This window comes from Thamnophis sirtalis, unplaced genomic scaffold (genome assembly GCF_051295495.1).
Source record: "Thamnophis sirtalis isolate CommonGarterSnake01/CBP01778 unplaced genomic scaffold, rThaSir2_p1.2 scaffold_13, whole genome shotgun sequence".
In the NCBI taxonomy this organism is placed as follows: domain Eukaryota; kingdom Metazoa; phylum Chordata; class Lepidosauria; order Squamata; family Natricidae; genus Thamnophis; species Thamnophis sirtalis.
The window spans coordinates 9,742,474-9,766,072 of NW_028261393.1; the positions used below are offsets into that span (position 1 = coordinate 9,742,474).

Genomic DNA, 23,599 nt, shown 5'->3' on the forward strand with positions numbered 1-23,599 from the left:
GGGGCTGGACCTCAACAGTGAGGTCAACAGCCCCAGGCCTGCCAGAATAGCCAGGTTTTAACAGCTTTCCTGAAGGCCATGAGAGTGGGCAAGGTTCGGATCTCTGGGGGAAGCTCATTCCAAAGGGTCGGAGCAGCCACAGAGAAGGCTCTCCTCCAGGGAGCCGCCAGCCAACATTGTCTGGCTGACGGCATCTGAAGGAGGCCCAATCTGTGGGATCTCACCGGCCGCTGGGAGATATGTGGCAGTAGGCGGTCTCGCAGGTACGCTGGCCCTATATGTGTGTATAATATACATATGTACACTGTATATGTACAGGTAGTCCTCGGCCTACGACCGCAACAGAGCCCAACATTTATGTTGCTAAGTGAGACATTTGTTAAGCGGGTTTTGCCCCCCTCTTACAACTTTTCTGCTCACATTTGTTAACCGAATCGTTGCAGTTCTTCAATTGGTAACACCCCCGTCAAGTGAACCTGGTTTCCCCATTGACTTTGCTTCTGAGAAGGTTGCAAAAGGGGACCCCGTGGCCCTGGGATACGGCAACCGTCATAAATGTGAGTCAGTTGTCAAGCATCCCAGTGTAAATCACATCCCCCTGAGGATGCAGTGATGGGCATAAGTGTGAAAAATGGTCACTTTTTTCAGTGCCGTTGTAACTTTGAGCTAAATGAGCTGTCGTAAATTGAGGACTGCATGTGTATAGACACACATGTACAGGTAGTCCTAGAACTCTGGGAGTTGAAGTTCGCATGGTTTAATATTGGCAAGGTTGAGAAACACTGCTCTATAGCAGTGGTCTCCAACCTTGGCAACTTTAAGGGCTGGCTGAGGAACTCTGGGAGTTGAAGTCCACAAGTCTTAAAGTTGCCAAGATTGGAGACCACTTCTCTATAGGATGAAGCAAGGTGGCTCAGTGGCTAAGACACTGAGCCTGTTGATCAGAAAGGTCAGCACTTCGGCAGTTCAAATCCCATGCGCCACATAACGGAGTGAGCTCCCGTGACTTGTCCCAGCTTCTGCCAACCTAGCAGTTCGAAAGCACGTAAAAAATGCAAGTAGAAAAATAGGAACCACCTTTGGTGGGAAAGTAACAGCGTTCCGTGCGCCTTCGGTGTTTCGTCATGCCAGCCACATGACCACGGAGACATCGTCAGACAACGCTGGCTCTTCGGCTTTGAAATGGAGATGAGCACCACCCCCTAGAGTCGGGAACGACTAGCACAGATGTGCGAGGGGAACCTTTACCTTTACGTTTATAGGATGAAGCACTTCAACGGATTGATTCCTCTTCCTTTCCAAATTGCAATCTTCTACATGCTACAAAAACAAACAAACAAACAAACAAATAAATAAGGCATTCAACCGAGTCTTGCTGGACAGTAAAATTTAGTTCTGTAGAAAGATACCAAATTCAAACTTTCCAAGCCAACAAAACTAATTCAATCAGAATTTCATGAAGGAAGAGGGGACGCACAGGGACCGACTTCTCAATTTTTGTGGGGATTTCTCAAGGAAGAAGTTGATGACACATACAAAAACAGGATGAAATAAAAGCAGAATACAAAAAGCAGGAAGAAAACCTACCTGTGTAAAAAAAATGGGGATTTTTTTGGGGGGGAAAGGTTAGACTGTGAACAATGATGTGGTTAGACTGAATGGTGGAGATTAAAAGAAAGGATCTAGACTTGATGTGACATGTAGGGAAGGGAACTTGCAAAGAGCACAAAAGGCCATCAAGAAGTAATCCTACTACACAGAGTGGGCGATCATGAATCAAAGCTGCATGGCTAACTACACATTCTTCTCCACTGCTGAGTTCAATTGTCCTCAAGCTTCAAGTCAATTCAAAAACTATCCAGTCGCAGCATGAAGTTGCCTATCCCCAATTTTTATCCTGCATTTGTTCAGGCTGATCTTGAATGGTGTTGGAATGAAGGAGAAATCACTGCTTTAACATAGGGACATGAGAATTAGCAGAAGAGCCGTCTAATTGGCAGAGGTATCCAAACTTGGGAACTTTAAGACTTGTGGAGTTGAAGCCCGCAAGTCTTAAAATTCCCGAGTTTGGACACCCCTGGGTTAAGGTACAAGGCTAGAAACGAGAAGGTGGTGAGTTCTAGTCCTGTTTTAGGCATAAAAGCTGGCTGGGTGAGCCAGTCAGGCTTTCTTAGCCAATTCCACCCCACAGGGTTATTGTTGAAAATAGGAGGAGGGAAGAGTATTAGACCCTGGGAATACGTGGTGGTGGTGGTGGTGGTGGTGGTGGTGGTGGTGGTGGTGGTGGTGGTGGTGGTGGAGGAGGAGGAGGAGGAGGAGGAGGAGGAGGAGGAGGAGGAGGAGGAGAAGTGGTGTTCACCACCATGAGTTATTTATACAAATTTAAAAACATCTTTAAAAATGACTTAAGTCATTTATGGAGATTCTCAGTCATCCAGGTCATGGTTCTCCCAAAGGTGCTTTTTCAAAAAGCCACTGGGCTTTGTTTTTCCTTGAAGATGTTTCGCTTCTCATCCAAGAAGCTTCTTCAGTTCTTCGAGCTGAGGTGGCGCAGTGGTTAAATGCAGCACTGCAGGCTATTTCAGCTGACTGCAGTTCTGCAGTTCGGCTGTTCAAATCTCACCGGCTCAGGGTTGACTCAGCCTTCCATCCTTCCGAGGTGGGTAAAATGAGGACCCGGATTGTTGTTTGGGGGCGATATGCTGACTCTGTAAACCGCTTAGAGAGGGCTGAAAGCCCTATGAAGCGGTATATAAGTCTAACTGCTATTGCTATTGCTATAGTTCTGACTGAAGAACTCAGAATGTGCATGATCCGAAGGCACGAAATGTCTCCAAGGGAAAAACGATGTCCAGCTGCCTGCCTGCCTCAGTCATGAGTTGAGGATTGGCTAATATCATGAGGGCATGACAGCGAAGGGAATATGCTGGGGCATGTTTGCATTATGAGAAGATTCAGGGGGGAAAAAAACAAGGTGCAGGAAGTTGGTGCTTAAGCAATTTCTGCAGAGGAAACCCACTGTGCTAATCTATGGCCGCAAAAAGCTAAAACAAAGTTTTCTGCCTGAGGGAGAACATGCTAATGTTGAACTTTGGAAGCATTTTGTCTACATTTGGCTGCTGCAGCATCATTTACTGGAACTAGAACAAATGAGCCAAACAGTCTCATTTGTGAGAAAGCAAATATATTGCGCAACTTTGGTGAATCCTGCCAAGGAGAAAAAAGCTTTGTGTGCTTTATTTTTATTTTGGGAATCAATGAATGCTTGTTCATCGAGCATGATTGCATACAAGCAGTGACAAGTGACGACTTCAAACACTTAAGCCTTGATGGACAACCACAATTAGGACTGGAATTTCTGTTATGAAGCAACTCACACCCAAGATTTATGACCTTTATAACCCTAACCCAGTGATGGAGAACCTTTTCAGCACCATGCCCAAATCGGAAGGCCCATGCCTGTACGTGCATGTGTGCTTGCCGGACAGTGGTGGGATTCAAATAATTTAACAACCGGTTCTCTGCCCTAATGATGAGGTTGGTAGGCGGGGCTTAATGGTCATGTGACTGGGTGGGCATGGCCAACTCAACGTCACTCAGGTCGATGGGCGCTTTGCCTTAGCTGTTGCAATGTAATGAGGGTTAACCGGAGAGGCAGTTTCTGTAAGCAGGGCAATAAAGATTAGGCTAGAAACAACACCAGGATGTTTCCTTCCTGCCTTCCTTCCTTACAGGATTAGCCCCGTAAAATAGAAAAAAAACAAAAGGAGATTTCTTCCAACAACTGGTTTTCCAAACTGCTCATAAAGTTAACAACCGGTTCTCATGAATAAGTGCGAACTGGCTGAATCCCACCACTGTTGCCGGAGCATCAGAAACTTGAGGACCAGCTGGCAAGCGCATGCATGCCTGGGTTTCTTTGCTGTTTTGGGACATTTTCAGCCTGTTTTGGGGCCATTTTCAGCCCAAGAAATGCGCCCCAAAATAGCCTGGGTTTTTGGCCATTTTTCAGGCCGTTTCCTGGCCATTTTTGGACCATTTGCCAGCACTCCGGCATCTGCAAAGACCAGCATGTGTGCAAGAAACCAGAAGAGCACCTGGCAACAGTGTACATGCCCACAGAAAGGGTTCTACATGCCACCTCTGGCACGCATGCCATAGTTTCACCATCACAGCCCTAACCCATTTGTACTTACAGGCTGGAGATGCTCTTTCCTGCCCTCAAAAGTATTTCTTCACTAATATATCCCTTGTTTTTCTTTATTCTCAGACCCAAGAAGCCAACCGCATTGGAAATGCAGAATCTGCTCGGCGAAGTTCAAAGCTGGCACGCAATTTGTCCCATGCCGCACTTGGAGTGGGGCTGGGGGGCCTAACTATATATATCATCTTTGTCATATTCCTATACACTCAAAAAGTCTCTGAGCTGATAGACAGTCCCTCTACTATGTCCCCGTAACCCTAAAATACTGGAATATAGGAAACGTTTTAAGGCAGTTCAAACAACTAGCAAAATTGCTTAATCATGACATGAATACAGTTCTAGGTGGCCAAATGGTAAACTGCTGAGATACTAAAGCACTGATTTAACGCTACATATTACTGTGTTTTCCCAAAAATAAGGCAGGGTCTTATTTTCTTTTTACCCACAAATTATGGTTTGGGCCTTATTATGAGGGGAGGGTTTATTGTTTTGGGGTTGCCAGGCGGCTGTTCTCTTCTAAGCGGGCTTCCAAAAAGCCGGGCACAGCCTTGTGGGCAAATGGCTGTGTTGCACTGTCGCAACAGAGCAGCACAACAGCCATGAAGCAACCATGCTCACGAGCAGCCACCCGACAAACCCCCTTTCCAGCTGGGCACAGCGCCATTTTCTGACCTAGGGGTATCGCCAAGCTGTGTGAGCGCCTGTTCGCCGCTGCCCGCCTCTCGTGGCTTGGCGCCTTCAAAATGCCAGTGAAAGGCGCTCTGCACGGCTGGAGAGGAAGGTTGCGTGAGTGGCTGTTCCTCTCCCGCTCAAATGGCTCCCAGCTTCACAATACCCTGGCCCAGCTCTCCCAAGGCACCTCTGCTGCTGCCACCACCACCACCTCCATCCCAGCAAGGCTTTTTTGGTGACTTCCAAACTGAGTCTTCCAGCAGTGGCTGCTCTGGCCGTACACTCTATGGTTGTATGCTCTGCCAGCAGCTGGCCCACAGTAGAGTAAATAAGATAAGACTAAAAAGGGAAGGTGATATAATGGAGCTATATAATAGTGATATAATGGAACTAACTTCCCTGAATGATGGCATCAAAATGTTCTTGTAGAAGGACACTGTGCAATCAACTTTCTAAAGTGTCGATGGGTATATATTATATCTAATCAAAATGAAAACATTCAGGTTATGGTTGCCTTTTCAATGTCACTTTCCTTCCTCTAATCCAGAGACCACCAACCTTTTGGACCTCAGGGACCACTAAATTCATAATTTTAAATCCCGTGGACCACTAAAATGAATTAATGACAGGATGGAGTCCTTCAGGCACTTAGCTTGGCCACCTGTTAGCGGAGAGAAGCACCAGGGTCAATGCTAGGTTGGCTGTCCATTGCAACTAGGAATCTCAAATATGGCCAAGAATGAATGTTTGTCTTGTAGCCAGCACGGGTGCTAGATCGGGCCCCGACTCTGTCTTTTGAGGAGCCTGGCCAAAGTTTCGCACACCGCTCACTGAAGTGCCTGGACTCCCAGGGAGGGAGGGAGGGAAGGACTGGAGCTACTAAACAGGCAACCAAGCTAAGTGCCTGAAGGACCCTATCCCGTCAGCAAGTGGGAGTAATTGCTTCAGCAGGCCGTATCTGGCCCAGGGGCCATAGCTTGAGGACCCCTGATTTAGTGCAATATTAAAAAATGCAAAAATGCAAAGATTTGTCTGCGGACCGCCAAAATTTTCTCATGGACCACTAGTTGGTGACCGCTGTTCCAATCAACTCTTTTTCTCCAAAGCAGTGGTTCTCAACCTGTGCTCCACGAAGGCTTGAAGAAATTTATGGTTTAAATCTTGAGCTAAGCCTTGGTGGTCCATGGGTATGGCCCATGGTCATAAAAGGTATTTAAAGGGGGCCCGTGGTGAAGAAAAGCTTGAGAACCATCAACTGTTTCTATTGTCCAAATTCCTACCTAAACCCTACTCTCCATGATCCATGGTTCCAACTGAATCTCACAGTCACATGCTAAGTGATAAGTTGGGATCCCAAATGTGCTCTAGCAAAATGCTTTAAACGAGGGGTGGGGAACAATGGCCCCTTTGTGACTTGTGGACTTTAACTCCTAGAAGGTTGACTGGGGAATTCTGGGAGTTGGAGTCCACGTCATAAAAGGCCCATTGTTCCCCCACCCCTGCTTTATACAAAAGACACTTGCTTCAGTATTTGATAGCCAATTAGCAACTATGCTTTTTATAATGGGCTGGGTCAGAACTTTGTTATTGTTAAGTGTCCTTGGAAGGGGACCAAAGAGAAAGAATGCTTCTGTGTAATTTCCAAACCCTGAAGAGCAATAGCAGACTGTATACCGCTTCAAAGTGCTTTTTGCAGCCTTAAGTGGTTTGCAGATCCAGCATATTCCCCCCCCCCTCAACAAATGGATCCTCATTTTACCCACCAAGGAAAGATGGAAGGCTGAGTCAACCTTGAATTAAATGCATCTCCCAATTTCTGCCTCATGGACTCCCGATTAAACTGCTGTTCTCTTGGCTGCGACCATTTCGACATAACCGAAGAGCCCCGGGGCACTGCTTTTCTACATATCGCAGTATTGCAATTGTTTACATTAGTCGGTGATGGATCTTTGAGCAAAATATTGATCTACCAATTTCCAGAAAATAGATAATTTTCATTTTAACCTGTTGTTATTGAGCTGTGTGTGTCCCTGTGTGTTTCAGTGGTGGGATTAAACATTTTTTTACTACCGGTTCTGTGGGCGTGGCTTGGTGGGGGCGGCAGAGGAAGGTTACTGCAAAATCCCCATTTCCTCCCAATCAGCTGAGACTTGGGAAGCAGGGAATAGATGAGGGTTGGGCCCTCACCACCCTTCAGGCTTTCCGCAAAGCCCTTAAAACCTGGCTGTTCTGACAGGCCTGGGGCTGACGAGTTCCCGTCCCCACTCGAATTTGTGTGGTCGTTGATTGTTTTTAAACTGTTGTAGTTGTTTGTCTGTTGTTTCCTCCTGTTTGTATCCCACCCCCCCTTACTTTGGTTTGTGAGCCGCCCTGAGTCCCTCTGGGAATAGGGCGGCATAGAAATCCAATAAATCCAATCCGATCCAGTCGGAGGTGGTATTTACTGATTCTCCAAAGTACTCAAAATTTCTGCTACTGGTTCTCCTGAACTGCTCAGAACCTGCTGAATACCACCTCTGTTGTGTTTGTGTAAATATATACAATACTGGCTAAAGTAGAAACAATCAATGTAAATCGTAAAGATACAAGCGACAAAGTTGCAGTCATAAGTGGGAGGAGATGGGTGATAGGAACAAGGAGAAGACTAATAGTAATGTAGACTTAATGAATGGTTTAACAGTGTTGAGGGAATTATTTGTTTAGCAGAGTGATGGCATTCAGGGAAAAAACTGTTCTTGTGTCTAGTTGTTCTGGTGTGCAGTGCTCTATAGCGTCGTTTTGCGGGTATTTCTCTTTAGCCCAAACTTTGACAAAGGGTCATATTACCTGGGATAGGCCATTCAAGTGGAAGGAGGCCCTACAAGGAGAAGACAATTGTGCTGAACATGTGAAGGCAAATCTAGTGGGAACATTAACTTTGACCTTCACGGTGTGTGGCCTTCCAATCCCAGAATTTCCCAATCGCTATTGCTATTGCTGAGAATCCTAAATTGATGCTTGGAATCCTAAATTGATGCTGGAAGTTAACAAAGTTGGGAAATACCAGCCAATGAATGTGTGTGCTTAGGACAGAGATGTGCTGCTCCAGAAAATTTCCCTTAGCCTTCTGGCCCTTGCCTCAACAGCTTTCCCAGTCATTCTCAGTCATCCAGGTCATGGTTGTCCCAAAAAGCAACTGAACTTCATTTTTCCTAGAAGATGGTTGGCTTCTCATCCAAGAGGTTTCTTAAGTTCTTAACAATCTCTATGTGGGATTTACTGTATATATCACATCGATGGTAAACTTTTTCGGCACTGTGTGCTGAAAAGGGAGCCTGCCTGCACGCATACTTGTCTGGGATGCAATCCAGAAGAAGGACAGTTTGAATTTGAGTTTATTGACATTTGTATGCCGTCCACTCCCTTGGGACTCTGGGCGGCTTACAGACAAGACAAAAAACATATATGAAAATAAAAATAAAAATACAATTATTAAAATTTCACACCATGCATACAGTTAGAGTGGGGCTGGATACTAATCAACAGCCCCAGGCCTGCCGGAACAGCCAGGTCTTAGTAGCTTTACGGAAGGCCGGAAGAGTAGTAAGGGTCCGGATCTCTATGGGAAGATCGTTCCATAGGGCCGGAACAATTACAGAGAAGGCCCTCCCCCGGGGAGCCACCAGCCGACATTGACCGGCCGACGGCACCCGGAGGAGGCCCAATCTGTGTGATCTTATTGGTCGTTGGGAGGTAAATGGCAGGAGGCGGTCTCTCAGGTAGCCAGGTCCTAGACCATGTAGGGCTTTAAAAGTAACAACTAGCACCTTGAAGCGTGTCCCGAGACCAATGGGGAGCCAGTGCAGCTCACAGAAGATAGGTGTAACATGGGTGCATCTAGGTACACCCAATATCGCTCGCGCAGCTGCATTCTGGACCAACTGCAGTCTTCGAACACTCTTCAGGGGCAGCCCCATGTAGAGCGCATTACAGTAATCCAGTCTTGAGGTGACGAGGGCGTGAGTGAGCCAAGGGGCCATGTGCATGCCGGAAAATGAAATTCCAGATTCTGGCTTCTGGCAAGTGCATGCGCGCTGGCTGGCTAGTCTTCCAATTAGCTGGCTGATTGATATGCATGCTCGCACCAGAAAACAGAAGACCAGCTCTTCCAATTTCTGGCACTGCCGCACACATGAAGGCCTAGATGATCATCGCGGGTGCCTGCACGCCAGAAACCTAAAAGAGGAATGGGCAATGGCACATGTTCCAGGTGACATGGCTTCCCATGCCACTTCGGGCACGCATGCCATAAGTTCGCCATTGTGGATATATCAGAAACAGATAAATGGATACTCCTGGATTCTTGGTCTCCCCTTATTACCCAACTTAGTTTAGATAAAGAATGTATGAACTTAGAGAGTCTCAAGGGTGCTTTTTCAAAAGGCTCATTCTCATTCAAGAAGCTTTTCCAAGACAACTAGACTTTGTTTTTCCTTGAAGACGTTCTGAGAAGTGAAACATCTTCAACGAAAAGCAAAATCCCCTTGTCTTTTGAAAAAGCACCTTTGAGACTCTCTAAGTTAATATAGTCTTTATCCAAACTAAGTTGAGTTAACACAAAGAAACTGGGGGAAATCAAGAATCCAAGAGGATCAATTTGCCTCTTTTCTGATGTAGAATAGATCCCATATAGAGGATGTTAGACATTACCCTGAGTGAACTTGAGAACGAACCAAAATCAACCACATGGTTGGGGCTATTTAAAGTCCTATTTCCTGACCCTTTCCTTAAGATTGACATTTGTTCTGCAGTTCCCTGAATCCCTGAAGACTTGTGCAAATTTCAAAGTGAACTTCTAGTAAGTACTCAGAAAGAGTACTTACGTGATCCCCTTTTGTGATCTTCTCACAAGCAAAGTCAAGGGGGAAGCCAGATTCACTGAACAACTGGGTAACTGACATCAACTGCAGCGATTCACTTAACAACTGTGGCAAGAAAGATCGTAAAATGGGGCAAAAATCTCTAAACCAATGTCTCCACAACTGAAATGTTGGTCTCAATTGCGGTCATAAATTGAGGACTAGCTGTGTGTGTGTGTGTGTGTGGAGAGAGAGGGGGGAGAAAAAGAGAGAAAGACAGAGAGAAAGAGAGACAGAGAGAAAGAAAGAAAGAGAGAGAGAGAGAAAGAAAGAAAGAAAGAAAGAAAGAAAGAAAGAAAGAAAGAAAGAAAGAAAGAAAGAGAAAGAAAGAAAAAGAGAGAGAAAGAGAATGAGAGAACGAGAGAAAGAGAGAAAGAGAAAGAAAGAGAGAAAGAGAGAGAGAAAGAGAGAGAAAGAGAAAAAGAGAAAGAAAAAAGTGAAAGAGAAAAAGAGAGAGAGAAAGAGAGAAAGAAAGAAAAAGAGAAAGAGAGAAAGAGAGAAAGAGAAAGAGAGAGAAAGAGAAAAAGAGAAAGAAAAAGAGTGAGAGAGAAAAAGAGAGAAAGAGAGAAAGAAAAAGAGGGGGGAAGAAAAGAGAGAGAGAAAGAAAAAGAGAGAGAAAGAGGGGGGAAAAGAGACAGAGAAAGAGAAAAAGAGGGGGAGAAAAAGAGGGGGAGAAAAAGAGAGAGAAAGGGAGAAAGAAAAAGAGAGAGGGGGAAGACAGAGAAAGAGAGAAAAAAGAGGGGGAAGAAAAAGAGAAAGAGAGAGAGGGAGGGAGGGAGAGACAAAGACAAAAGAGAGAGAGAAAGAGATGATAGTAGGGAAGGGATTTACTGAGCACATTTGCACATGTAACAAGAGGGAGTAAAAGTTATCTCAGAGATATCTGTTACCGAGAAATGTGCTCTGACACTGAAAAGTTTTGCCACATCCTGGATTACTCGCATTTATTTATTTATTTATTTATTTATTTATTTATTTATTTATTTATTTATTTATTTATAAAACTTTTTTTATTTTTATTACATAGACACACAACAATGAAAAAAACACACACAAAAAAAAACCCATCATCACATAAAGCATGTCGTTTGGTTACAGGTGTTTTAACATTTATCATTCTTATACATTTATTATTTCATTTAATAGGTTATAATATACAGTTTACTCGCATTTATTTTACGCCTTGCTTCTGCTTACACCCACTAACTTCCTCAGCTGTGGTGCCCACTGACCTGCCCTTGTCTGAAGTCAGAGCAACAAATGAATCATTAAGCAAAGAGGTGGAACTAAACAGCCAGCAGTGCAAGGGGCTTAGTTGCTGTTGGAAGAGGAGGTGAGCAACTGGCAAAGAAGAGCCCTTGGAGAGAAAGGACCGACTGCCAGAGAGCTAAGACCAGAAGAGCAGAAACAGCCTTTTCAGAATAGCCACGGGTGGAGAGAAAGAAGACAGCTCGCACAATGAGCCATGCAAGTTACGAAAAGGTGGCAGGCAACATGGCGAATGCCCAGGAACTACCACCACCTTATTCTGATCGGCTGCAGGATCCGATTCAACCACCTGCCCCCATTGATGTTCAACTTCCTCCTATGCCAAGCCACGCTTATTATGCCCCAGCTGCCCAAGACTCCAAGGAAGAACCAATTCTTCAACCTGTTCAAGTCACCAAGGAACCTGACCACCTGGCCTACTCCATCTTCACTATGCTCTGTTGCTGTCTACCCTTGGGTGTGGCTGCCTTAGTTTGCTCTATAATGGTAAGTTCGGTAAGGGTAAGCTTCAGCGGGTAAGTGGGGTTGGAGAAAGGCTCCTGCAAAGATTCCAGATTTTGCTCAGATTTCGGTAAATTGGGATGGAATGATCTGAGCTTCGCCTTTTTGCGTGAGTTCGAGCATTAACGTAAACGGGGAGGGGGGGGAATTGAAGAGTTACAGGGAAAGAAACCAAAGAAGGAGGAAGCAGGATACAGATAGTAAGTTGGTCTCGTAGTTAAGGCACCAGACTAGAAAATGGGAGACGGGGAGTTCTAGCCTGCCCTAGGAAGGAAAGCTGGTTGTGTGAGCTTGGGCTACTCGCGCTCTCTCTCAGCCCAATCCACCTCACGGGGGAGGTTGCTGCGGGAAAAATCCAAGGGGGAAGGAGCATAAAGTATTTGTAACTTTGAGTTACTAATTAAAAAATAATAGAGATGGGATGAAAATAAATACATTTGAATTGTGTCTGAGAAGGATGTGGATTTGAATGTTGCCAAAGACAAGTTGGCTATAAATCTAAATCTAAATAATAAATATAACTATAACTATAAATATAAATAATAAATATAAATATAAATACAAATAATAAATATAACTATAACTAACTATAACTAACTATAACTATAACTATAACTATAACTATAACTGTAACTGTAACTGTAACTGTAAATGTAAATGTAAATGTAAATGTAAATGTAAATGTAAATGTAAATATTAAAAATATAAATGTAAATATTAAAAATATAAATGTAAATATAAATGTAAATGTAAATGTAAATGTAAATATAAATATAAATATAAATATAAATATAAATATAAATATAAATATAAATATAAATATAAATATAAATATAAATATAAATATAAATATAAATATAAATATAAATATAAATATAAATATAAATATAAATATAAATATAAATATAAATATAAATATAAATATAAATATAAATATAAATATAAATATAAATAAATATAAATAATATAAATATAAATAATATAAATACAAATAAAAATATAAAAACAAATATAAATATAAATATTAAAAATATTAATATGACTATGACTACAAATAATAGAAATAATAGAAATAGAAATAGAAATAGAAATAGAAATAGAAATAGAAATAGAAATAGAAATAGAAATAGAAATAGAAATAGAAATAGAAATAGAAATAGAAATAGAAATAGAAATAGAAATAGAAATAGAAATAGAAATAGAAATAGAAATAGAAATAGAAATAGAAATAGAAATAGAAATAGAAATAGAAATAGAAATAGAAATAGAAATAGAAATAATAGAAATAATAGAAATAATAGAAATAAAAATAATGTAAATGTAAATGTAAATGTAAATGTAAATATATAGTATTCCACCTTTTTTATGGCGGTCTGTGATGTAATAAAGATTTGTTTGCCAAAGACCTCTTGACTTTTCTGAAGTCCATCAGTTTCCGGATATAGGAGAACGAAGAAGAGAAGTTTGGGATAATTCTGAACCAAGTCAGTTTATTGTTTTCACAAGTCTCTCTTTGCCTCACCCAAGATCAGGATTTTTATGGGTTCTGCTATTATCTCCACTTCCACTCCCTTCCCAGATATTCGAAAGTCTTGTAAGATTGTGCAATCTTGCCCATGTTTTATGATTAGTTCAGTCCCACAAATGCTTTTATAGAAACTGCATTGGCTATTGGTTCCTTCCCAAAAAAAATTGCCTTAGATCCTAATGAGACTGGCTGGGGAAAAGGATTCCACTCCCAGAGTTAGCCTTAGATTTTAGAAAGTATTTATTTATCAAATCTTAATAGCCACTCAGTTCACCAAGGTTGACTGGGTGGGATTGAAAATTTTTTACTACCGGTTCTTTGGGCATGGCTTGGTGAGCATGGCAGGGGAAGGATACTGCAAAATCCCCATTCCCTCCCCACTTCAGGGGAAGCTTACTGCAAAATCCCCATTTCTTCCCGATCAGCTGGGACTCAGGAGGCAGAGAATAGATAGGGGCATGGCCAGCCAGAGGTGGTATTTACCAGTTTTCCCAACTACTCAAAATTTCCATTACCGGTTCTCCAGAACTGGCCAGAACCTGCTGAATACCACCTCTGGTGTGCAGCATTCTGTGTCAGGACAGGATGCAGTAGTTTATAATGGCTCACCAGTTTAAAACATCAACCTTTGAATGGTGTGTGGCTCCTTTCCTTTAACATCTGCATTAGATTTTGTTCTCCTTTTTCCTACAATCACTTTCTTGCAAAAGGACTTTTCACTTTTGGTTACACAGATTTAGATGGCAAACAATTTCTCTGTCAATCATGAGTATTTTCATGCAGAACGAAGAGACAACCATGTTCAGACAATGGGAAAAAAATAGAGGCAATTATTAGGCTGTGCTCTGTAGGCGAGGAACATGTGTATTCTCCTTTTGCAATGAGCTCTGTTTCTGGGTTTGCATCATACACTGGAGAGCACCAAGTTCACACATCCTTTCAAGCCGCACTAAAGAAAGAAAGAAAATTTATGCAACAAAATTAGGTCAGTTGTAGTCCTGCGTTAGGCACAAAGCCAATCGGTGACCGAGGCCAGTCAATCCCTCTCTAAAAAGAAGGCAAGGAGATGGTTTGATCTAGACAATGGTTAAAGCATCAGGCTAGAAAGCAGGTCACTGTGAGTTCTAGTCCCGCCTTTGCCCTGAAAGCCAGCTAAATTTACTTGGGGACAATCCCAATCTCTAAACTCAACTCACTTCACAGGGTTGTTGTTGTGGGGAAAATAGGAGGAGGAAGAAAGTGTGTTGGATATCTTCACCATCTTGAGTTAGAATTAGAATAACAGGGGCTTGGGAAGGACCTTGGAAGTCTTCTAATCCAACCCCCTGTTTAGGCATGAAAACCTATACCATTTCAGTCCCTGGCATTGTGTTTTTATTCTCTTATTCTTGTACTCATTGTTGTTTGACAAATTCCACTAAATAAATAAATTTTGAAAGAAAGAAAGAAAGAAAGAAAGAAAGAAAGAAAGAAAGAAAGAAAGAAAGGAAGGAAGGAAGGAAGAAAGGAAGAAAGAAAAAAGAAAAAAGAAAGAAAGAAAGAAAGATGATAGATAGATAGATAGATAGATAGATAGATAGATAGATAGATAGATAGATGGATGGATGGATGGATGGATGGATGGATGGATGGATGGATGGATGGATGGATGATAGGTAGGTAGGTAGGTAGTAGGTAGGTAGGTAGGTAGGTAGATAGATAGATAGATAGATAGATAGATAGATAGATAGATAGATAGATAGATAGATAGATAGATAGATAGATAGATAGATATAGATGATAGATAGATAGATAGATAGATAGATAGATAGATAGATAGATAGATAGAGATAGATAGATAGATAGATAGATAGATAGATAGATAGATAGATGATAGATAGATTATTTGTATTCACATATTATTTTACGTTTTGTCTTGCACCCCCTTCCCATGAGTTGTAAGCCGCCCTGAGTCCCCTCAGGGAAAAGGGCAGCCTATAAGTGACAATAAATACTAAAAAATACTAAATAGATAGATAGATGATAGATAGATAGATAGATAGATAGATAGATAGATGATAGATAGATAGATAGATAGATAGATAGATAGATAGATAGATAGATAGATAGATAGATAGATAGATAGATAGATAGATAGATGTGGCAGGACATAAAGTGAGGCAGGACATAAAGTGAGGCAGGACACAAAAGAAGGCTATAAAAGATTGCTTGTAGATGGGTAGAAGAACAAGGAAATGGAAAATGCCAAACCTCAAGTTCAGACATAGGATTCAAGCTTAGCTTTAACCACAAACATACTGGAAACTTAGATGTTTTTTGCAAGACACTTGTGACCTCAATCCACGAGAGCGGGGGAAAGACATTTAGCTTCTTTAGCATAGCAACAGGGGGCTATAAATCATGTAACCAATCAATGCTGACATCTTACATTTCCATGTTTTACTGCTTTTGGAGAATATGTAAGCACTTGCTTCTTCATAAAGGGGTGTTCAGATGTTGCGGACACAGATCTGTGTGCATGTGCAAGGGTCACGCGTACATGTGCAGAGGGAACATGGGGGTGCAGTGTGCACCACCTGTGCTCCATTTTTGGTGCCAGGAGGCTTCATGGAAGGCCTCCAGAGTCCGGGAAAGGCTGTTTTTGCCCTCCTGGAGGCTTGACAAAAGCCTCCGGAGCCTGGAGAGGTTGAAAAACGGTCCTACCGGAAGTACGAGAAGGTCAAAAATGGGCCGGTTTCCAGCCTCCGGAGGGCCTCTGAAGCCCGGGGGAGGCCATTTTCCCCCTCCAGAGGCTTAAGGAAAGCCTCCGGAGCTGTGGTGCAGGAGGCCCAGGAGGCCGCGTGGGGGGATTGTGCGTGCATGCGCAGGGGGCGGGCGTATTGCACTGTGGGTGTGGGCTCACGCTTGCCTGACTTCAACACACAAGGAGAAAAAGGTTAGCCATCACTGGAATAGGACATGTAGCAAGTTCTATACCAGTGTTTCTCAACCTTGTCAACTTGAAGATGTCTGGACTTCAACTCCCAGAATTCCCCAGCCAGCGAATGCTGGCTGGGGAATTCTGGGAGTTGAAGTCCAGACATCTTCAAGTTGACAAGGTTGAGAAACACTGTTCTATACACTACTCTAGAACCGTCCGTTTCTTCGTATCATGAACGTTCTCCAGGAGGTCAATTTTATGTGCATTGCAACTCTTGCATTTTCTTCTTCTCCCTTCTTCAGACCCGAGAAGCCAACCATGCAGGAAACAGACCCTCTGCACAACGCAACTCAAGAATGGCACGGAAATTGGCCCATGCAGCCCTCGGCGTGGGCATCGCCTTCCTCATCTTCTACATCATGTATTTTGTATTTACTTCTGGACTCCTCAATTGAGTACCTTTCCATTTCTGAATGACCCAAAGAGGACATGATACATCCTTTTTTTAAAAAAATGGCACCCAGAGGCAAGTGATGAATCATAAACTTTGGGTTGTGAGAAAGAATCCAGAAATCGCTATGCTTTCCGCTCTATTTCTGTCCGCTCAATTTACCTTCACATATAAATTTAAATAGGCTGTATTCTTCCAGAAAGAAATGACTCACAATTTGGGGAGGGGGGGAGGGTGCGGGTGGCCTCCTGAACCCACAGCTTTAGAAAAAGCCTTTGCACAGATTTGCCTTGTGCACCAATTGGACACATGTCAGGATCGAGACGCTGTTCCCATGATAAGTTTACTCCTCTCCTGGATGGATTACTGTGAAGTTCAATCCACGGAGTTGCCTTTAAACAACATCCAGAAGATGCAACTGACACCAAAATGCTGCAGTGCAGGCGGTTTGGGGCATTTCACGATATCCTCGTGTTCTGTGAGCTGCACTGGCTTGCAGGAGGCTTCCAGATGCCACCCAAGATGCTGGCTATTATCTAGAAAGCTCTACATTGAGCCGAGATAGTTGCAGGTTAACCCTTAGCACTTAAACCTTCCTACTGCTTCATAGTGCTTCACAGCACTTCTCTGAATGGTTTATAATGTCAGTATATTGCCCCCAACAATAGTCCTCGTTTTATTGATCCTCAGAGGGATGGAAGTTTGGTTTAGTTTAGTTTAGTTTAATTTAGTTTAGTTTAGATTAGATTAGTTTAGCTTATTTAGTTTAGTTTATTGTCATTGCACATCGTACAACGAAATGAAATACCATCTTCAGTGTACATTATAATTATAAAAATAAAAACACAAACCCACATCCTTCACATGCTTTATAATTGAAATTGAAAACTTGATATTGCATTAAGAGTGCACTATACTTACTGCCCTGGGATAGAAGCTGTTTTTCAGCCTAGTTGTCCTGGCAAAACATCGCGCTGTGATCGAAAAATGTAAAAATAAAGCTAAAACCTTCCCCTAACCCCCCCAAACCTAACCCTAAACCTAACCCTAAACCTAACCCTAACCCTAACCCTTAACCTAACGCTAAACCTAACGCTAATGCTCTAAACCTGACCCTAACCCTTAACCTAACCCTAACCCTAACCCTTAACCTAACCCTTACCTTTATGTGAATCGGCTTGCTTTAATTTTAATTTTATTTCAATTTTTAATTTTTTTGTCGCGCTGTGATGACGTCAAATGCGCGCTTTCGTCGAGCGTGATTTTGTCCTCCGCGCTTTTGACGGGTCACGAAATAATCTTTCATTTGCCTAAGGCTGAATAAGATGTATGAACATGTACTAAGGGAAAGGGGATTCATTTTGTTATAAAGTATAAATCAAGGGACATATTGGTTTGGCTCAATCAACTAATCTATGGTTTGTTTTTGGCTTAACCTATTGTATGAACACAGCAATGGTGATCTATAAATCCATAGTTTAGAACTGATCCTGATGTGTAAACAAGATGTGTTACATTAGTATATTAGGCTAAGTAACTTCACATATTTTTTTCCATTTTTTTTTATTCAAGAGATAAAATACAACCTTACAGAAAATAACCAAGAACAGAACAAAACTAAACAGGACAAAATTGTTTGGGGGAGGGGGCATGATTTTGTTTCTTGATTTGGCAGATATGCCATCTAAGCAAAACGTTTCAGAATCCAATTCCTTAAACCTAAATCATAGTTTGCTGGTTGCCTGAGGAAATATCATCTGTTACTGAGATGGATTAGAACTAGTTAAACGCCAAGCCTTCCTTGAAAGGTAGGGAAACCAAGTTTCGTAAGCGTTTTGAAGCAAATATCATTTAAAGGTCTTACTTAACTCCAAGAGAGACCGCCTGCTGCCAATTACCTCCAATAGACCGATTAGATCCCACAGATTAGGCCTCCTCCGAATTCCATCCGCCGGCCAATGCCGACTGGCGACTACCCGGAGGAGAGCCTTCTCTGTGGCTGCTCCGACCCTCTGGAACGAGCTCCCCGTGGAGATTTGAACCCTCACCACCCTCCAGGCCTTCCGCAAAGCCCTTAAAACCTGGCTGTTCCGACAGGCCTGGGGCTAAAGAGCTGTTGCCTCCCTCCTTGAATGGTATGACTGTTGTGTGCTTTTAAATTATGTATTGTTATGTTCGTCTTTTTTTTATTCCCTGTCTGTACCCCCCTTCCCTGATTTGAATTGTGAGCCGCCCTGAGTCCCCTTTTAAATGTAATAAATCAATCAATCAATCAATCAATCAATCAATCAATCAAGTGATCTTTTGCATATTGGGGAGGTAAGTAGGCTAAAAACAATTCAGCCTTTTATTTCCTATCAATTCTGGTGCAAGGTGATGGTTTAATACACACACACACACCACAAACACACACACACACAGCAATAGCGCGGAGGCTGAGGAAAATGAGAGCGGAGAATCGAGCTTGCTCACTTTTCCGCAACCTGGCAGGGCAGAGGAAACGAGGCAAGGCGGCCTCAGGTGACAGCCCTTTGGAGGCGTCGCTTCTCGGGCCGAGCCCAGGTGCGTATGTAACAAAGCCCGTGCTAACGTGGTTGCCACTGTAGCGCTAGCTGCCTAGTAACCGGGTCCTCCCCTTTAAGCCGCTGGAGGGCAGGATGGAGGCGAAGAAATCGTTTCCACCCCAACCTCCGGCCGGTTCCTCTGGAACTCCCGTGGGTCGCTGGGTCCCGGAGCCATCGCCCTTTCCTTTTCCTCCTTTCGCGTGCTCACTCCCCATCCCATGCGGGAGGCAGAGGGGAAGGAGTCTCTGGTGGTTGCAGCAGCAGCAGCAGCAGATGCGGCAGCAGCTGGAACACAAACCGGGACAGTGGACTCTGGCTCTCCCTTCCCTGAGCATGTCCCATTGCTGCTGGCACCGCTTTTGGTGAATCCAGCTGGGCGGCGGGGCTCCTGCCATCGCTGCTGCTGCTGTTGCCACTGCCGGCACCACCACCAACGGAGAGCTCGCCGTTCTGAGCTGCGCTCATGAGTACCGACGCTATGGATGGATTACTGTGAAGTTCAATCCACGGAGTTGCCTTTAAACAACATCCAGAAGATACAACTGACACCAAAATGCTGCAGTGCAGGCGGTTTGGGGCATTTCACAATATCCTCGTGTTCTGTGAGCTGCACTGGCTTGCAGGAGGCTTCCAGATACACCCAAGATGCTGGCTATTATCTAGAAAGCTCTACATTGAGCCAAGATAGCTGCAGGTTAACCCTTAGCATTTAGACCTACTTACTGCTTCATAGTGCTTCACAGCACTTCTCTGAATGGTTTACAACGTCAGTATATTGCCCCCAACAATATGGGTCCTCGTTTTACTGATCTCAGAGGGATGGAAGTTTAGTTTAGTTTAGTTTAGTTTAGTTTAGTTTAGTTTAGTTTAGTTTAGTTTAGTTTAGTTTAGTTTAGTTTAGTTTAGTTTAGTTTAGTTTAGTTTAGTTTAGTTTAGTTTTTAGTTTAGTTTAGTTTATTGTCATTGCACATCATACAATGAAATGAAATGCCATCTTCAGTGTACACTATAACTATAAAAATAAAAACACAAACACACATCCTTCACATGCTATATAATTGAAATTGAAAACTTGATATTGCATTAAGAGTGCACTATACTGTAGTAGTTACTGCCCTGGGATAGAAGCTGTTTTTCAGCCTAGTTGTCCTTGTTTATATTATCCTGTACCGTCTGCCAGATGGTAATAGTTAAAAAAAAGGGTGCTGGAGCTCTATTCTAGATTTCAAGATATAGGAGGAAAAAAAGGGGGTGATAATGATGGAGCTAAGAAGAGAAACCTATTCAGAGATAAGTTTGACAACCAATGGCAAGCCAATATTAATAACAATTCAAGGGCAACGAGACTATTTGAGAGATCTTTTAAGCAATAAAGTGCGGAGAGAAGCTTATAAAAACTTTATAAAGGAGCTGAAAAGAGAATTGACACAACGGACAAGAGAGATAAGACATTGGAATGATACAGGTTGATAATGAAAGTTGATGATAAAAAGTTAGCTAATTTTGGTGATTAATAAGTAAGGATTTTAGTATTTTGTAGATTGTTTTAGATTATCATTGAATTTTTATTTGTTAATATATAATTAACTATGACAATAATAATGAAATGATAACCTTAATTAGTATAAGTAACCTGGTTATAAATTCTAAATTGGGACTTGGTGAAAAGACCTATAAATTTTATTAATAATTTTTTGTTTAGATCTTGTTATAATTACTTTGGGTCTGAAGAGAGGAGGTGTGATATAAATACTAAATAATTTTTTTTGTTAACCACAATAATAACAATGAGATGTTAATGGATATTTTTGGTGATTAATAAGTAGGAATGTTAGCATTTTGTAGATTGTTTTAGACTTTTATTAAATGTTCATCTGTTAACATATAATTAATCATAATAATAATGAAATGATAACCTTAATGAGTAAAAATAACTTGGATATAAATTGTAATTTGGGACTTAGGGAAAAGACCTATAAATTTTATTAATAAATTTTTGTTTAGAGCTTGTTATAAAGTTATAATTTCTTTTTGGGGGGGGAAATGCTTAGATATCCTACTAACTGAATTCGTTTCAGAATATGTCATAAGGGTGTAATGTTATTGGAGGTTTATTGAAACGGCAAATGAATGCCAGTAGGTGGTTGTATCTTTAAATACAAATGATTTTAGATAAAAACATGTTTAAATAATTGTAATTAAATGAGAATTGTGGTACAGTGATAGTAAAATACATACATTTTCTTTTTTTGATTTAAAATGTACAATTCAAGTTGAATGAAGTATATGTAAGGATTGTGGAAGAAACGCACAAAATGTATTTGTAACCAATCGACACGCTTTCTACAAGATGTAACGAAAGATGATTCTTTTTTTGTGTTTTTGTTTAATTAAAACAATAAAACTTTTTTTTTAAAAAAAAAGGGTGTCCAGGATGAGATGGATCTTTAACAATGCTTTGAACTTTCTTAAGGCAGCGGGAGCTATCAAGCTCTTCCAAAGAGGGGAGAGGGCAACCCATGATCCTCTGCGCAATGAGGTTGACCCTCTGGAGCCTGTCCTATCTGCTACTGTGCCATTGGCAAACCAAACTCAGCTGCCATAAGTTAAAATACTCTCTGTGGTGCAGCGGTAGAAAGTCACCAGCAGTTTTTCATTTACCGTATTTTCACGACCATAAGCCGCACTGAAAATCCTAAAATTTGATCCAAAATCGGCAGTGCGGCTTATAACCCGGTGCGCTTTATATGTGGAAAAAGATCTCCCAGCTGCTTTGCTCCTCGCGACTGCAATAGATGTCCAGAAGCGGCCCCTGGGGCCAATGGGGACCGGACCCCCAGCTCGACAGCCCCTGTCGCCTCTGGACGTCCACCGCAGCTGTGAGGAGCCGAGGAGAGCGCGGAGAAGAGCGCGCGACGGCCCCCGGCGCTCCGGGAAGCGGGAGAAGCGCGCGGCCCGGCCTCTCCTCCCTGGACGCCGCAGCAGCAGCCCCAAGCGCACCGATCCCCGCGCCCTTCGCATCGGGGCATGCTCTTGCAGCACGCCCCGATGCGAAAAACACAGAGATCGGTGCGCCCGGGGCCGCCGCCGCGACGTCCAGGGAGGAGAAATCAAACCGCGTGCCTCTCCCGCCTCCCGGAGCGCCAAGAACCGTCGCGCGCTCCCCTCCACACTCTCCTCGGCTCCCCACAACCGCAACAGACGTCCAGAAGCGACAGGGGCCACCGAGCCGGAAATCCAATCCCCACCAGCCCCAAAAGCCGCTTCTGGACATCTGTTGCAGTCGCGAGGAGTGGCACGAAGGCTCCCGGCACTCCAGGAAACACCGAAAGCAGCTGGGAGAGGCGCGCGGCCCGGCCTCCCCTCCCTGGACGCCGCAGCAGCAGCCCCAAACTCACCGATCCCAGTGCCTTTCGCATCGGGGCGTGCTGCAAGAGCATGCCCCGATGCGAAAAACACAGAGATCGGTGCGCCTGGGGCCGCCGCTGCGACGTCCAGGGAGGAGAAACCAAGCCGCGCGCCCCTCCCAGCCGCCCTCGGCGCCCCCCGGAGCGCCAAGAACCCTCGTGCCGCTCCTCGCGACTGCAACAGATGTCCAGAAGCGTCGGGAAATGTGCGGCTTATAACCCGGTGCGCTTTATATGTGGAAAAAGTTTGAAAAATTAACGTTAATTGATACTGCGGCTTATAATCCGGTGCGGCTTTTGGTCGTGAAAATACGGTACTTGTTTTTTCCTGAGAAGTCTCAGGTAGTATAATCTCTGCTGGGCCCTTTTGACCAGTTGAGTCAATCTTGAGCTGGTCAGGATCAAACTCCTGGCGGTAGACATCACCTGTGTCTGCTTATTTTAGACCAGGGGTCCCCAAACCTGGCAACTTTAAGATTGGCTTGAGAATTCTGGGAGTTGAAGTCCACAAGTCTTAAAGTTGCCAAATGTGTTGTCTGTTTTAGACAACATCACCTTTGAGATCCAGGAGTCAACCCTATTCAGTGGTGGCATCTGCTTCTCCCCAGACATCTGGTTTGTTCCTCATCCTGTTGGCCTTTCACAAGATACTCCTCCTTTACACATTGGGGCTCGCTTAACCCTGCTAGCAAATTTGTTTAATTCTGTTCTTTTAATTAGAAGCTTATGATTTTTAAGCCTCACACATGTTGAATTACTTAGCTTGGGATGGAGAGAGAGAGAGAGAGAGAGAGAGAGAGAGAGAGAGAGAGAGAGAGAGAGAGAGAGAGAGAGAGAGAGATGATAGATGGATGGATGGATGGATGGATAAATGATAGATAGATAGATAGATAGATAGATAGATAGATAGATAGAGATAGATAGATAGATAGATAGATAGATAGATAGATAGATAGATAGATAGATAGATAGATAGATAGATAGATGATGGATGGATGGATGGATGGATGGATGGATGGATGGATGGATGGATAGATAGATAGATAGATAGATAGATAGATAGATAGATAGATAGATAGATAGATAGATAGATAGATAGATATTGCTGCCGGTTTTGGCTTTAACCCTCTGCTGATTGCTATAGTCACTCCTGTGAGATGGGCTACTGTATATAAATCATGAAAT

The 23,599-nt window shown here is 43.0% G+C and overlaps 3 protein-coding genes across 3 annotated transcripts in view; 2 read left to right on the forward strand and 1 right to left on the reverse strand.

Moving 5' to 3' along the window:
• Window positions 1-1,315, reverse strand: part of LOC106546465 (neural cell adhesion molecule 2) — a 56,421-nt gene extending 55,106 nt beyond the window's left edge. Inside the window, exon 1 of the mRNA XM_087728249.1 lies at window positions 1,249-1,315. The gene's annotated coding sequence lies outside the window, so the exon portion shown is untranslated. The remainder of the gene's footprint in view (window positions 1-1,248) is intronic.
• The window catches only part of LOC148043028 (proline-rich transmembrane protein 1-like), a 6,882-nt gene extending 1,142 nt beyond the window's left edge, over window positions 1-5,740 (forward strand). Inside the window, exon 2 of the mRNA XM_087728250.1 lies at window positions 4,271-5,740. Within this exon, the coding sequence (XP_087584376.1) occupies window positions 4,271-4,459 (189 nt within the window). The 3' untranslated portion in view covers window positions 4,460-5,740. The remainder of the gene's footprint in view (window positions 1-4,270) is intronic.
• Window positions 5,741-10,863: 5,123 nt separating this feature from the next.
• Window positions 10,864-16,668, forward strand: LOC148043029 (uncharacterized). Its single transcript, XM_087727351.1, has 2 exons — window positions 10,864-11,529; window positions 16,295-16,668. Exons 1-2 carry the CDS (start codon window positions 11,233-11,235, stop codon window positions 16,445-16,447), a joined length of 450 nt encoding a protein of 149 aa, XP_087583477.1. The 5' UTR covers window positions 10,864-11,232; the 3' UTR covers window positions 16,448-16,668.
• The last annotated feature ends 6,931 nt before the right edge of the window (window positions 16,669-23,599 follow it).